This window comes from Lathamus discolor, chromosome 2 (assembly GCF_037157495.1).
Source record: "Lathamus discolor isolate bLatDis1 chromosome 2, bLatDis1.hap1, whole genome shotgun sequence".
Classification (NCBI taxonomy): Eukaryota; Metazoa; Chordata; class Aves; order Psittaciformes; family Psittacidae; genus Lathamus; species Lathamus discolor.
In genome coordinates, this window is record NC_088885.1 from 85,723,726 (window position 1) to 85,736,556 (window position 12,831).

The 12,831-nt window shown below is 37.7% G+C and overlaps 1 protein-coding gene across 12 annotated transcripts in view; it reads left to right on the forward strand.

Annotated features, from left to right (window-relative positions):
* Positions 1–12,831, forward strand: part of CTNND2 (catenin delta 2) — a 655,387-nt gene that overhangs the window by 544,019 nt on the left and 98,537 nt on the right. For all 12 annotated transcript variants that reach the window (XR_010610081.1, XM_065667606.1, XM_065667609.1 and 9 more), the window contains one exon: positions 10,556–10,673. Coding sequence is in view for 11 of the 12 variants with exons in the window: in XM_065667606.1 (XP_065523678.1) it covers positions 10,556–10,673 (118 nt within the window). In the remaining variant the exon portion in view is untranslated. The remainder of the gene's footprint in view (positions 1–10,555; positions 10,674–12,831) is intronic.

The window sequence follows — 12,831 nt, forward strand, 5'->3', positions numbered from 1 at the left end:
GGCTCCTCTCAAGTTTGTGAGACTCCAGCTGGAGAGATTTCCGTAGCAATCAATTCACTGATAGTATCAGTATACACGCAGTTGAAAAACAGTTGAATTCTACTCTTCTGTGCTCTGCTGTAAGTTAATTTGTTTAATTCAAAATAGTGTTTCATACTTTCTAACACTCTGCTGAGTGTTCTGCTTTGTGACTTCTTATCCTCTGTATCAAAATTTGTAAGTAGCTGATCAGAAAAATATGAACCTAATAATCCAGTGAACTGATGGGTGTTGTAATTAATTGTGATCATCTGATTAGTCAACAACCAAAGCTGATTTACCGTCCTTTCTTCTCAAGACTGCGTACTGATAATGTTTTTTCAAGACTGTAAAATAGATGCAGAAAGGCACTTGAAATTCAGATGTGACAGGGAGATTGCTTTGTAGGTTAGGGGAATCATCTTGAGCAGTCATAATCCTATTTGTTTGTTCCTCCTATTTGTTGATAGGATTGCTCACTGCAAATCAGTGTTTGCTTTTGTTTTTTTTTTCTTGGAACTTAATCTTTATTCATAGGATTTTCAGACTGACAACTCTGCTAAACATAACTATATACATCATTTACGGTCTGATTTTGGTGATTATCCTTTTCACTTGATTCTAAAACCAAAGTGAAAGAACTGTGTAACTTTACAATATTTTGATTATAGGACCTGAGAACTGCATTACTAATAATTCTTTTAAATGTTTCGAACTGAAGGACACGTGCGAACAGCTTAGGTGCCTACCTAAGTATATAGGAGGAATATACAATATAGTGTAGTACTTGATCCAAATTGTTTGGCTTGGTTTAGTGTCAGCAGTGTCAACTTAAAAATCAGCATAACAAATGGAAAAGTGAAAATTAGAACATAAAAAATAGAATCTTACGTCAAAATGGAACCCAGAATGTATCTGTAATGCCATTATTTATTTTCATCATTGTACAACTAGAAAGTCGTATCTGAATTGTCATCTAGCCTAAGTAGAATGCTTGCCTAACAGAGTGAGAAACCAGAGTATCATGAGATCCTGTCTAAAGATTTAAAATAGTTTGCCTTCATACAGGTGCTATTCTGCGTTAATATGTATGAAATAAGCTCTACTTCCCCTTTTTTTAAGATACAGCTTTTGTGTTTGCACAGACATACTCACATCCTTATATAGCCAAACTAGGAGATCTTGGTTTAGCTTGCCACCATTTTAAAGTGCTTATTTGGGTATATAACTGTCTGGCCAGTTGACTGTAAAATTACTGGGTTGTACCTGAATCACAGATTTGTCTTTTTGTGTCATGTTGTAGAAGGAATTTTTGACAATTGTGGCACAGGACTTTCTACTGCACAGGCTCGGGTGCCCTCAGTGGAACTTGTGTGACTAAAACTTTAGGAGATCCTTCAAATATATTGCCAGTGGGTCTGTTTAGCATATGAAGGCTCTTTCAGGATATTCATTGGATATTTAAACTGCCTGTTTTGTCTGGGAGACTAACACTCATCTGTGTTTTGTTTGTACGTGTGAACCAATAAAGATACCCAAGTAATAACATGAGCAAGATAGGGAGCTATAGTTTACTAATTAAAATATTTTTGCTTTTATAATGGACATTTAAGAGAATGTACGGACAACAGTTGGGACTCACCGGAATCCAAGATAGCCAAATGACTGTGTAAGTTTAAATGCAGATGTTAGGCTTTGAATTGCTTTCCTTTTTGCTTCTGTGGGATAGCACAGACATAGTCTTTCAGCAAAGACTTCTCAGCGTGCTGAAGAGCCAGTTCCACATGCCTTGTTGAAGTGGAGCAGAGGATGGCTCCAGAGAATACAAACTCTCAGGACTTCTTGGGTTTGTTAATTCTTGACAGAGGGAAGAAAGGATGCACTAACTAGTCTTTTAAGAAAGAAAGATGTGTAACAATTGAGGTATAACCTGAAGTATGTTTTCTGTGGAGTCTGGCATTTGGTTTTTGTTTTTTATTCTAATTCCAAAAACTATACTTGTGGAACTTGTTCACAGATATTTTGGTTTAGGAGTTTTTTAAAACAGGCAAACTGCTCTGTTTGGAAAAGTGTCATGTTTATTTTTAACATTAATATTATGTGATGGTCTGGTCCTTTACTATTACTCTAGAAACAAATATATCTTCTATAGATGGGACGTGCCTGCAAGCACTAGACAATTTCAGGTAAAAACCTGGAAGCAGGTCAGGAATGCATTTTGGCCCCATGCTGGATTCTGAAGTTGCACTTTCATCATAATCAAGTCTGGTTTATGTGTGTACAGAAAAGAGGCATGTGTGTATCCCTAAAAAGCACATGAGCTATGCTGGGAATAAGTTAAGGGGAAAGAACTGTCAAAACCAAAAGAATTTTTAGTATTGGTTTTTCTTTAGCTAAAACAAGGTCAAACACATCAGAATGGCAAGAAATTTCACACACTATGTGAAGTTACCTAAATTCCTTTTCACAAGTTTCAGGTATGAAAGACAATCTTTTTCCCTGGCTGTCGTATATGTTAAAATTTTGGCTGCAGGAAGGTGATTTTTCTTTACAAAACTGAGATTATATTAGAGAAATTACATTCAAAGGATTTTATAAAGTGATCTCAGTTGTGTAAGTCATGTTGATAAATACCATCAGAATAATATTCTTAAGCATTAGTCTAAAACATTTAGCAAAAGACTGTTTTTACGGATCTTACATTTCTTGAATGCTTATTCTGAACTCTAAAGCATTTTGCCAGCTTCTTTTCAGTTGTTCTTATGAACACAACTGTGATGCCAAGTTTTTTCTGAGAATATAGCCTACAGAAAATTAAGGGGAATATTTTTCTTATCATGGAATTGGTTTTGCTATGCAGCTCATGCAAGTCAGAGACTTTACCATAGGACTAAACAGGACAAATACAGACTTCGTCTCTTAGTGGAGGAGGAAAGTAGACACAGAAATGCTGAACAGATAACCTGAATTTTAATAGTTTAGAAATTGATTGAACAGCTTATGTAGAGGAAAGCAATTAAGGAACATCAAAACAGAAAAATTTGTAAGCATTTGAAGAAAATAATCTGATAAATAATCGGTAGAATGAGGTTAATTGAAAAGCATTTGTGTCTGACCAATGGTTTTGTTCTGAGTAAGATAACAAGCTGAGCAGAAAAATGCAAAACCAGGACAGACTACTTTACAATACTGAAGCATCTGACACAATATTTTTGAGTTTTCACAGTGACCGGAGTAGGTAACCAGGGAAGAAGAAACTAGATCATTTTTTTCGCTTTAACAATTTACCTATCCATCTTCCCATGGATGCTTAGTCTCATTAAAGTGCATTTGTTAGAGATCTTATCAAAAGTCTTTTTAAAACTGAAATAAATGCTATCAATCTGTCGCTTATCTAACATGCTCATTGGTTATGCGTCTAATCTTCAGAGTACAAAGGTAGGATTGTGAGTCAGCCCTTTTGACTCCTCGTAGCATATCTTATTTATTCCCATATTTACTACTTCTGTATTTTATTATGGTTTGCTATAGTTTACAGCATTTTTCAACATGCTAATATTTACTTTCTTTCAGTCCTGAGTTACCAGAGTGGTTTAAAATGGGAGGCTGTACACTGTGGTTATGGCTCAGTTAGATAATAGTGAACGGTTTGGACACTACCGTTAGAGATTTAGATGATGGTCTCTTAAGATCTTCAAAGTGCTACTGGCTGAGTGCAGTGTACATTGAAACAAAAGTAGTGGTTGAATTGTTATGCCTAACACCTTTTCATTTAAATTCATAAAATCATAGAATCATAGAATAGTTAGGGTTGGAAAGGACCTTAAGATCATCTAGTTCCAACATCCCTATCATGGGGGTTCGTACAACCTTGTGCTTTTCAGTGGAAAAGGCAGCCACTCAGACATCTTGGATTGGCCATTTTATTATGCTCCCTCAGATAAAGAGGAAAAAGGAAAGACTGCTGAAAATAGAGGTCTGCTTTTCCTCATCTCTGTATTTTCTGCAGTCTCTGGGCACAAGTGAGAAGCAGTGTGGTGCTTGGCTTATGGCTGGGGCCACCACACCACACCAAACCTTTCTTGTGTGCAGTAAGTCTTTAACGCATGCAGAGCTCTATTTGGCAATGTTACAATTCTGAATGGAGAAAAATGTCTTCACATTGACATCTATAAACTCTTCCCATTATGACCTTCAGAGTCTGCATCACAGCAGCTTCTTCCCAAGGGCGGTAGATGGCTTTTTCACCTCCTACAGGTAATGCATTAAAATCAGTATATACATAAACAGCTGAGCATTAATGAGTGCAATTATTTTTATGGAGCCGAATACTACTTACCAGCGAAATGAAATACCAGATCAGAAATTTCCTGCAGGTGTTTTTTTTATACCATAATTGAAAACATTCCCTGAATATACAATATGTAATTCTGTATTTAAATAGAAATTTTAAGTTTTGTTTAAGTAGAAGTTGCACTTCAAATAAAAATGCATAGCAAAGGAGGAGAAGGGAAGCTAGAAACACTTTTTGTTTCTTTCAGATGAAGCTATGGTTGATTATACCATGAACCTTACCAAAAATATTTTATGCATAGAATTTTGACTTTGTTTAGGGTTTTTTAGGGAGACAAGTTCTTTTAAGATGTTTATTGCAGTTTTTGCGCTCTTCCACCACATATCTCTTCAAAACATATCAAAATAGCCAAGAATTGTTAGAAGTCAATTGCTTCACAGATCACACAGCGCAGTCATTATAAACAGTGCATTTATCATGAGGATTGGACATGCAGAAGCCCAGCAGTAAAAGCTACCTGTTGAGTGCTTGATTTGGTAGGCTAATTGCTCTGGTGTTTTGAAAATGAAAGCTATGGCTGAATAATCAAAGCTAAATGACATTGTTGTAGCATTTGATAGAAAGGTTAATAACCAAGACTGTATGCACATGAGGTGCAATCAGGTGTTTGTCTAATTGCAAAGTATGCTTTTAAAGTTAAATGAATACCTAAGACATAAAGATCTGGGGCCAAATTCCTTCTTATAAAATGGTCTCACTTCTTTAATTACAGCTTAGATATTCTGATTAATAAGAGAGAATTTGCCCCAAAACCTGTGTTATTCTTAATCCACATGCGGGACTGGTAAATTATTGCTCCTCTAAAGGTGAACGTATAGATAAAGAAGGGTAAGAACATTTAGCAAGAAAAAATCTGATGCATAGAATGCATAGAACTGTCATTCAAATAGGGCAAAATTGCAAGGAGGATCTGTGGCAGATCCCAGCAGTTAGAAACTCTTTAATAATAAACATTAACTGTCTTGTGTTTTCTTTTTTTTTGTCTCACTGCCTTGTTTAAATATGTATGTTGTCTGAGAAATGCTACTCTTATCAGCTCTTTTAGTTTTTACCACTGAGGAATGATTAAAAAAAAGGCTTAGTGTACAAAGAATGATGGAAAAAGTAAAATTTGTCTAAAAGGTACAGCCGTAACCATAACTACTACAGCTAATCTATTTACTCTATGTCCAAAGGCTGCACTGAGTACTTACAGATAAGCCATTGTGACTCAAGGACTGCTCCATTACAAAAAGCCCTTAAAATTGTGTAGTTGTCAAAGGTACTGATGATGACCATGAGCGCACTTGCTGGATGTGTGCATAATGCTGGTTGTTTCTTTTTGCTGTCTGAGTTACTATATTAGATCTGTGCACCAAAGAGCCTGAATGCTTATAGAAACAGCTGGAAGTACAAAGAAAAAGTAATAGCTCTTATGTGATCATCTGCTACACTGCAGACCAACTCATAGAATCATCGCCATTCACTTCAACCTGTGGTGGTGCTGGAGATGCCAGCTTGCTGCTGAGACAAGGCTCTGTCCCTGAAAGAGAATGTTTGGTCAGTCAGACAGAATTAAAAGTAGGCAGCATGTAAAAGAGCGCATGTAGAGGAGGCCAGTATCAGGGATATTGGTATTTCTATTTTTTATGCATATATTTTAAAGATGAGTATTTAGCACATCAGCTGCAGCTTGGATACTCAGTATTCTTCTGACGGCTTTCCCCTTGCGAGGTATCCTCAGAGAAACATAAACATGGTTCCTACAACATTAGTGGAATTTTTTGAATTCTTGATCAATATAAACTTTTCCCCCTTTCTATGAAAAATCTCTTTTTGATGGCTATTACAATAAGTAGAAGGATGAAAAAGTTTGAGGCTGTTAGGATTAGTCCCTCTTACATGAGACATTTTGGAATAAAGGTGTACTTTGGATGATCTGAAGTTTTATACCAAAGAAAACTTCTGCATTCCACCTGATACAGGGTATTGTCCTTCTTGTGTTTGTCCATTCTTGCATCACCTCAGTCCGTAGCAAAAATATTACATATACTAGATATCAAACATGCTTTCTGTTTTTATCATGGCACCTTGACGAAGAGACCTGTCTCCAGTTCATCTTTGCTAAACGCTGTCTTTGAGATTTTTTGAGCTGCTACTGGGAGTAATGTCAACAGCTTCCTAAATGTTCCCATCTCCAGAGGGCGTGTTTCTCAGAAGCACACTGGCTTTCTGGATGATCTTTCCCTAGAATTAGATGTCCCTTCCCTGGATAAGGCAGGTGAACTTAGTTATCCTAGAGCCTTAAGAATTTTGCTCAAAACTTCCCATGGTTTTTACAAGTCTGTGCAAAATGACCCTAAAGGAGAAAGCAATTACTTGGCACCAACCATCTTCCCCTACCTCAAATTCCACCACTTATATTGAATTGTTAGGGTAAATGTCAGGGTTGATAAGAATCAGGAACATGTTGCACGTTCTTTCATACTGCATGCTTCACACCCATAGAGCACGGGATTGACACCCCTAACATGTGCTGGGAGGATCATGCCTGCTGTTAGTTATCAGGTGATGACATGATAGCTGTGACATATCTTCCCATAAAACTGAAGCTGGATTATTGTAATTCTCTTTCCATTCCTACATTATTATCAGTCTTTCATTTGTTCATAAAATAGCAGTTTGATGAGCCATAGGTCTGAGCTCTTTTTCTGTCTGTTCTTAGTGTTCTTCTCCTGAGAAGGTATTTACGTTTGCAGGTTTTTGGAGGTCTGAGTGGGAGCTTCTGACTAAGCTGAGAATTATTCTTCAGTACTCTGTATTCTTGGTATTCCTGTGTGACTGGATTCCAGATGAAATTAATTTACTGGAGTATAGGGGTCTAAAGGACTTCTCATCCAGTTTGATTCAAAATACCAGCCTATACCTCACATATATCCTGTGAATAGAGTTTCTGCAAAGAATCAAAATTTACCAGGCAGTCAAGGTTTTGCTGGACTGCCGTTATGATGGCAAAGTACTTTTTTCTTGAAAACCTGTCCATTGTATCTCTGCATCTCATCAAAAATCAAGAAAATGTGGTCACTTGTTTGGAGACTGACACTGGAGAAATATGTTTACTTAGTGGGACATTTTACCAACATTAGATACTACTAATGCTCCAGTTTAAGGCTTGCACAGTGACCTGTAAATTCGCGAATGACAAATCATGTCTTACTCCCTGTCACACTGACAGCTACAGCATGTTCCAGTTAACAGTGAGAAATAAGAAAATTAAGATGGCAGCATATTTTCTTTGACAGCTTATACAGTCTGGAGCTTGCTTCTGTTTCCCAGAATTACATAGCTTGAACAGGATGAAACTAGAGACCTTCTGTGAAAGATTTGTTAACAATGATTCCATCAATAGAGGTGGAATGGGAATAGTAAGATAATAGGAAGTATTTCTTTTTAAGCAATCAAATTATTATTTCTGCCAAAATGTTGATGCAAGGTTTGGATTTGTCTTGGGTTTTAAGCTATTTCCCATGTAAATAAATATGCCAGCTCTGGGGAGGGCTTGAGTAGCTGAGTCAGTGCAGAAACTAGACAGAGACTTTTAAAAGAAAAGGAAAAGCAGTCATGGGAATTTGGTATACTCACCTCTTGGTTGCAGAAGCAGCAGGAGCATGAGAAGGATGATAAACAGAAGAACTGAATTTGACGTCTCTTCCACACGGCAAGGAAATATATTGTCTGTGTAAGATGCATGCCTAGTGTGTCTGTATTACTTTGTATAGTGTCCTCGTATTCTTTGTTTGGCTAGAAATGAATGAGGCAGACAGCTCACAGCTCAGGGACTATAAGGTTGACATTGCTGTCTTGGTGAGGAGGAGTTTCTGGTGAACCTGGAAAGGAACTGACAGGCTTCCAGCCTCTGCATGCTCTGGAGAGTCAAGGTGACATGGAAGAGCGAAGGAGAAACTGCCTCAATGAAAAGATGGTGAAGAATTTCTCTCCCTGTTTCTGCTAATGTATGTCTATGTAATTTGAAAGCTTGCACACAGTATGCGTAACTGCAGAAGATGAAGAAGCCTGGACACATTACATTAGTACAGACTGTTGCATCTAGTTCTGATTAAAAAGATTCAGTAATATTTCCTTTTTTAGATATATATGTAGCGGTGCCAGAAAAGGGGGTGTGCTAAGAACAATTCCTCAGCACCTTCCTATTGTAATTTGTGCAGTTACTCTTTTAAGGCTGAATACAAGTATCTTCCTGGAGGTGGGAGAGTAGAATTTCAAATGAAAGAAGTGCTCTGATCCCCCTTTTCTGCCCACCCCACAGTGCACTTTTCATATCCATGATTTTGCTTTTTCTGTATGTGCTGCCCTTCTGGAATTTCACGTGAAGTTATTGCCTTTTGTAAGGCGGAAGCCTACTAAAAATAAACTGTAGGCAGAGTCCCCAGCCCTACAAATACGGGGTGTGGGCACTCTTTCGGGAAAACCATGCACTGTAATTTTACCTACTGATTTCTGTCATCCAAAGGGAAGTTGGAAGGTTTCCACCACTTCAAAGGGAGAGCCAGTGAAAGACGTTTTCCAGTTGATGCTTTTCAGACCCCGGTTCCTGTATGACAGAAGAGGGTTTCCACATGAACTGGACGAAAAGCCCTCATCTGCTGCTCTTAAGCAGCAGAGAAGGGGGAAGGAGGAACAGAGTTCAGGGACCAGAAGACAACACAAAACTTGCAAGCCATTATGAAGGGCACACTTCTGGTGTGTAATGATGTGTGGTGAACCTGGAAGTCTCAAGGAGAATGGAAAGCATGAATTTGTTCATGCTTTCATGCTAGGAAATGAAGGAATTCATTCTAGTGCTCCAGGGCTCGTTTTTGTCAGGCTGTCTGCAGAAGTGAAGGGAATGGTATTGAATTAATTGAAGCAGTTTGTGTGTGGAGAGCAGAACTAATTAAAACTTTGTAGGGATGCAAGTATAGATGGAAAATCATGTGTGTTTAGGGAGCAGAATCAATTAGGAACCTGCATTGGAGGGACTGGGGAATTGTCCAGTTGTAAGATTACTTGATTAGGAAAACTCTTTGGTGCTTTGGGGGAATGGAAATTCTGGTTTTTAGATTATAGGGAGGCAGAAGAGGATGAAGTAGATAGAGAAAAAAAAAAAAAAAAAGAAGAACTGAAAGGAAACCTATCCTTTAGTCGTCTCACCTGCCTCCATCTCAAATTCATTCTCCCCTCCAAGGTTTCTCATCCTTATTCCACCCTTAATGCAAAGGCATTTGAAAATTACATAATCAATGGGCCAGTGCCAGAGGGTTGTCTTCCCCTACTGAAGGAGACTATATGAGAAGTTTCACCCTGTTCCTGTGATTGCTAATTCAACCATTTCCAAATCAAAATTGCTGTGCAAATTTGAATGTGTCAGGAAGACTTGATGGTAGCAAGTATAGATTCTGTTTATATATGCTCTTCCATATATGTTTGTTTCTTTATATAGTAGTATTTTGAACTTTATGACACATGTTATGCAGTAAATTTTGTTTTAATTGTGTTTTTATCAATGTGTTGACAAGGCCCTCTGGCCCTGTCTAAGGAACACAGTTACTATGACAGGCTGAGGTTTTAAATTTTGCAATGTAAAACAACCTGTGAGTAACTATGTAAAGAGAAGATTGAGGATTAATGTTCTCTCAAAATGAGAGAGAAAAGGAAACACTCATGTCAAATGAGAAGCAAGCAACACCAGGTGGTTTATGTTATGCGTTGATAGTATTTTTCTCTCAGGTTAAGAGCCCTTACTACTGGGCTCTTCAAATCCCAGGAGATTTCCTTGGAAAACCTCTAGACTTTTTAAGCCTGATTTATATGTACATATGCACATTTTAAATACAATTTTTTGCTACTCATAAAAGAAAAAAGAAAAAGAAAAAAGATGAGCCTTTCTCCAGATTTTAGCAGCCTGTGAGCCTCACTGCTCAGGTGGGCACATGCTGCTTGGCCTCTCTGCCCCTTCCTGTGGAGCACCTGATGACTTCCATTTGTTCCCCTCCCTGTTACATTTCCTGAGCTCATTCACAGCTGTCTTCATTATTCACAGCTCTGAACTGATGAAAGGAGAACAGAAAACAACCGTTTTATCTCTATGTTAATGGTGAGAAGGTTTCAGGAGGGCAGGTGGTGACTCTTGCTGTTGCCTTGCAGGAATGTCAGCTCTGCTGGAGAGGAGGCCCGCAGAAGAATGAGGGAGTGTGATGGCCTGACGGATGCATTGCTGTATGTGATCCAGTCTGCTCTGGGGAGCAGTGAAATTGATAGTAAGGTTTGTCATCTTTGTCTTTTCAAGTACAAGGGATCCAGGTATTCAGGGTACATCAGGACTATAAGGTGACAGGTTGTTTTATAAAAAATGTGTTGGGATTATGCTTTAGCAAAGCGTAATTTAGCCAATCTTTTCCTTCTGTTGAGCTGTGGGTTTTTGTGTGCTAAGTATTGGATTTGTGTCTGCCTGTGTAGTGTGCACAGGTGAGCATGTCATCCTCTCACTTCTAAGGGAGAACAGAGGCTACTTGTTTAAGAGCAAATATGTCATATCCCATGTAAAGTTCCTTATGTTGCTCTGCCAGGTTCACCTTAAAATGGGTTTTTCAGTACCGTGTATGAGACAGAGCTAATAACAGTGACGTAGGCTTACAGAGCAAACCAGCAAACAGTTAATGGCCCTTTTGGCATTACAGCCAACATTTTTTTTTTTTTTGAAGAGGATTAATTAATGCCTTCAGTAACAACTGTTTTAAGATGTAGTTTTGTGTCAACTTTATTTCTCTGAAAGTACTAGGGTATGGACAGGCTTTCCCAAAGGTAAAAGGCACTGCATAATGGAAAAGACTTCAAGCATTTACAACTGAAGATTTGTAATACACTAAAGTATTCCAGAAAAAGAAGAAAAAGGCTAGCTTCAAATACCTTTTACTTTTGTTATATGGTGTTAAATTAATTGCCATTGCTGCAGCAGAGCAACCTTGGTCCATTTGCAAACCCTTAAGAATCAGAGATTTCAGTTTCAAAGGAGAGCAACCTTTTATGCAGCAGTTTTAAAGCCTGATTCGTTTGTATTTCCAAGTGATCCTTCACAGATAGTTGCCTGTGGACCTCTGTGGGTTATATGGATTGGAGAGTGATATTCTCCAGAAATCTCTGATCATTAGCTTGAGCCAAATAGGTGAAATTTGCCTATGAATTTAGCAGACAGAGAGGGGAATTATGAGAGGTTTGTACTGTGTGGTGCTGGTGTTTTACTGTTAAAAAGGCTAAATAAGGAGCACAGTAAGCTTCCTAGTTTGCTGCCTATTATTAAAATTAACTATTCTGTTCATATTCTTATCTGGAATGACTTGGAAAAACTACAGGCTGACATATATGAAGGAAAAAATGAAGAAATGCAAGAAACTATTCTGCCTGCCTTAGTAGTTTTAACCTCCTGTCTAAATTAGAATGTAATTTAATTAAAATATTTAACTCTATATCACCTGTTATCTAGTTTCAAAAACTGTGCTATTTTAACAAAACAATTGCACTTTATTGTAAAGTTATAAATGTTGTTTTCCAAATAACATGACAATTGCCCTATTAGATGATTTTGTAATACTGACAACTAAAATGCTGAAAAACTAGTCTCTGCTCCCGAAGGCTCTGAAAGAGGATGATGGACTTGCAAGCACATGCAGAGTTGTTAAAAACTTCACCAACATGAGGAATGACAAAAGTGCATAAATTATAGCAGCATTACAAGCATCTTAGCAGCATTGTTTCTTGTAAATACATAATAAGAAAAAGCTATGCTAATTCAAGTTAAAGTGTTAAAAATTAGTGACTTAGACATGGTTACCTGGCAGTTGCTGGCCATAATCTTAATTTAATCTATTAAAGTAGAAAGACTAGTGAACTTGTATTTAGTCCCCTTATGATGAAACTGATAAAGGAATAAGGAATACAAGGACCCTGGAAAGTTCAAAGGCACAAGTCAAGAAGGAATGAAATCTGCTCAACTGTGTGGTTAGAACCAGCTTGCATAGGAGTTCACCTTAATGAAGAAGGTGTTGATTGCATTTGAGCCTTGAAAGTTTGCTTATCAGTTTTCAGTTTGAGGTAATGTCCTTGCAGTGGACTTATACCGATTTGTTTTCAACATAATGAGAATTAAGTGTGAAAAATATTGTTTGTAAAAAGGGGAATTAAAATTTAGAACCCTAATTGACAAACACAGCTTCAACTTTGGTGCACTATCGCTGTGCAGAAGTAAATGTTAGCAAGAGTGAATAAAACTCATATATGGAAGAAAAAAAAGAGGCATCGCACTTTTTTTGAAAATACATAGTCACTGTGAGGTCTGCAAAGCTTTCAGGTATGAAAGATGTACTAAGAACACTTTCTACGCACACATTTCTACATGTGTTTTTGTATTTGGCTGGAGGTGTCAA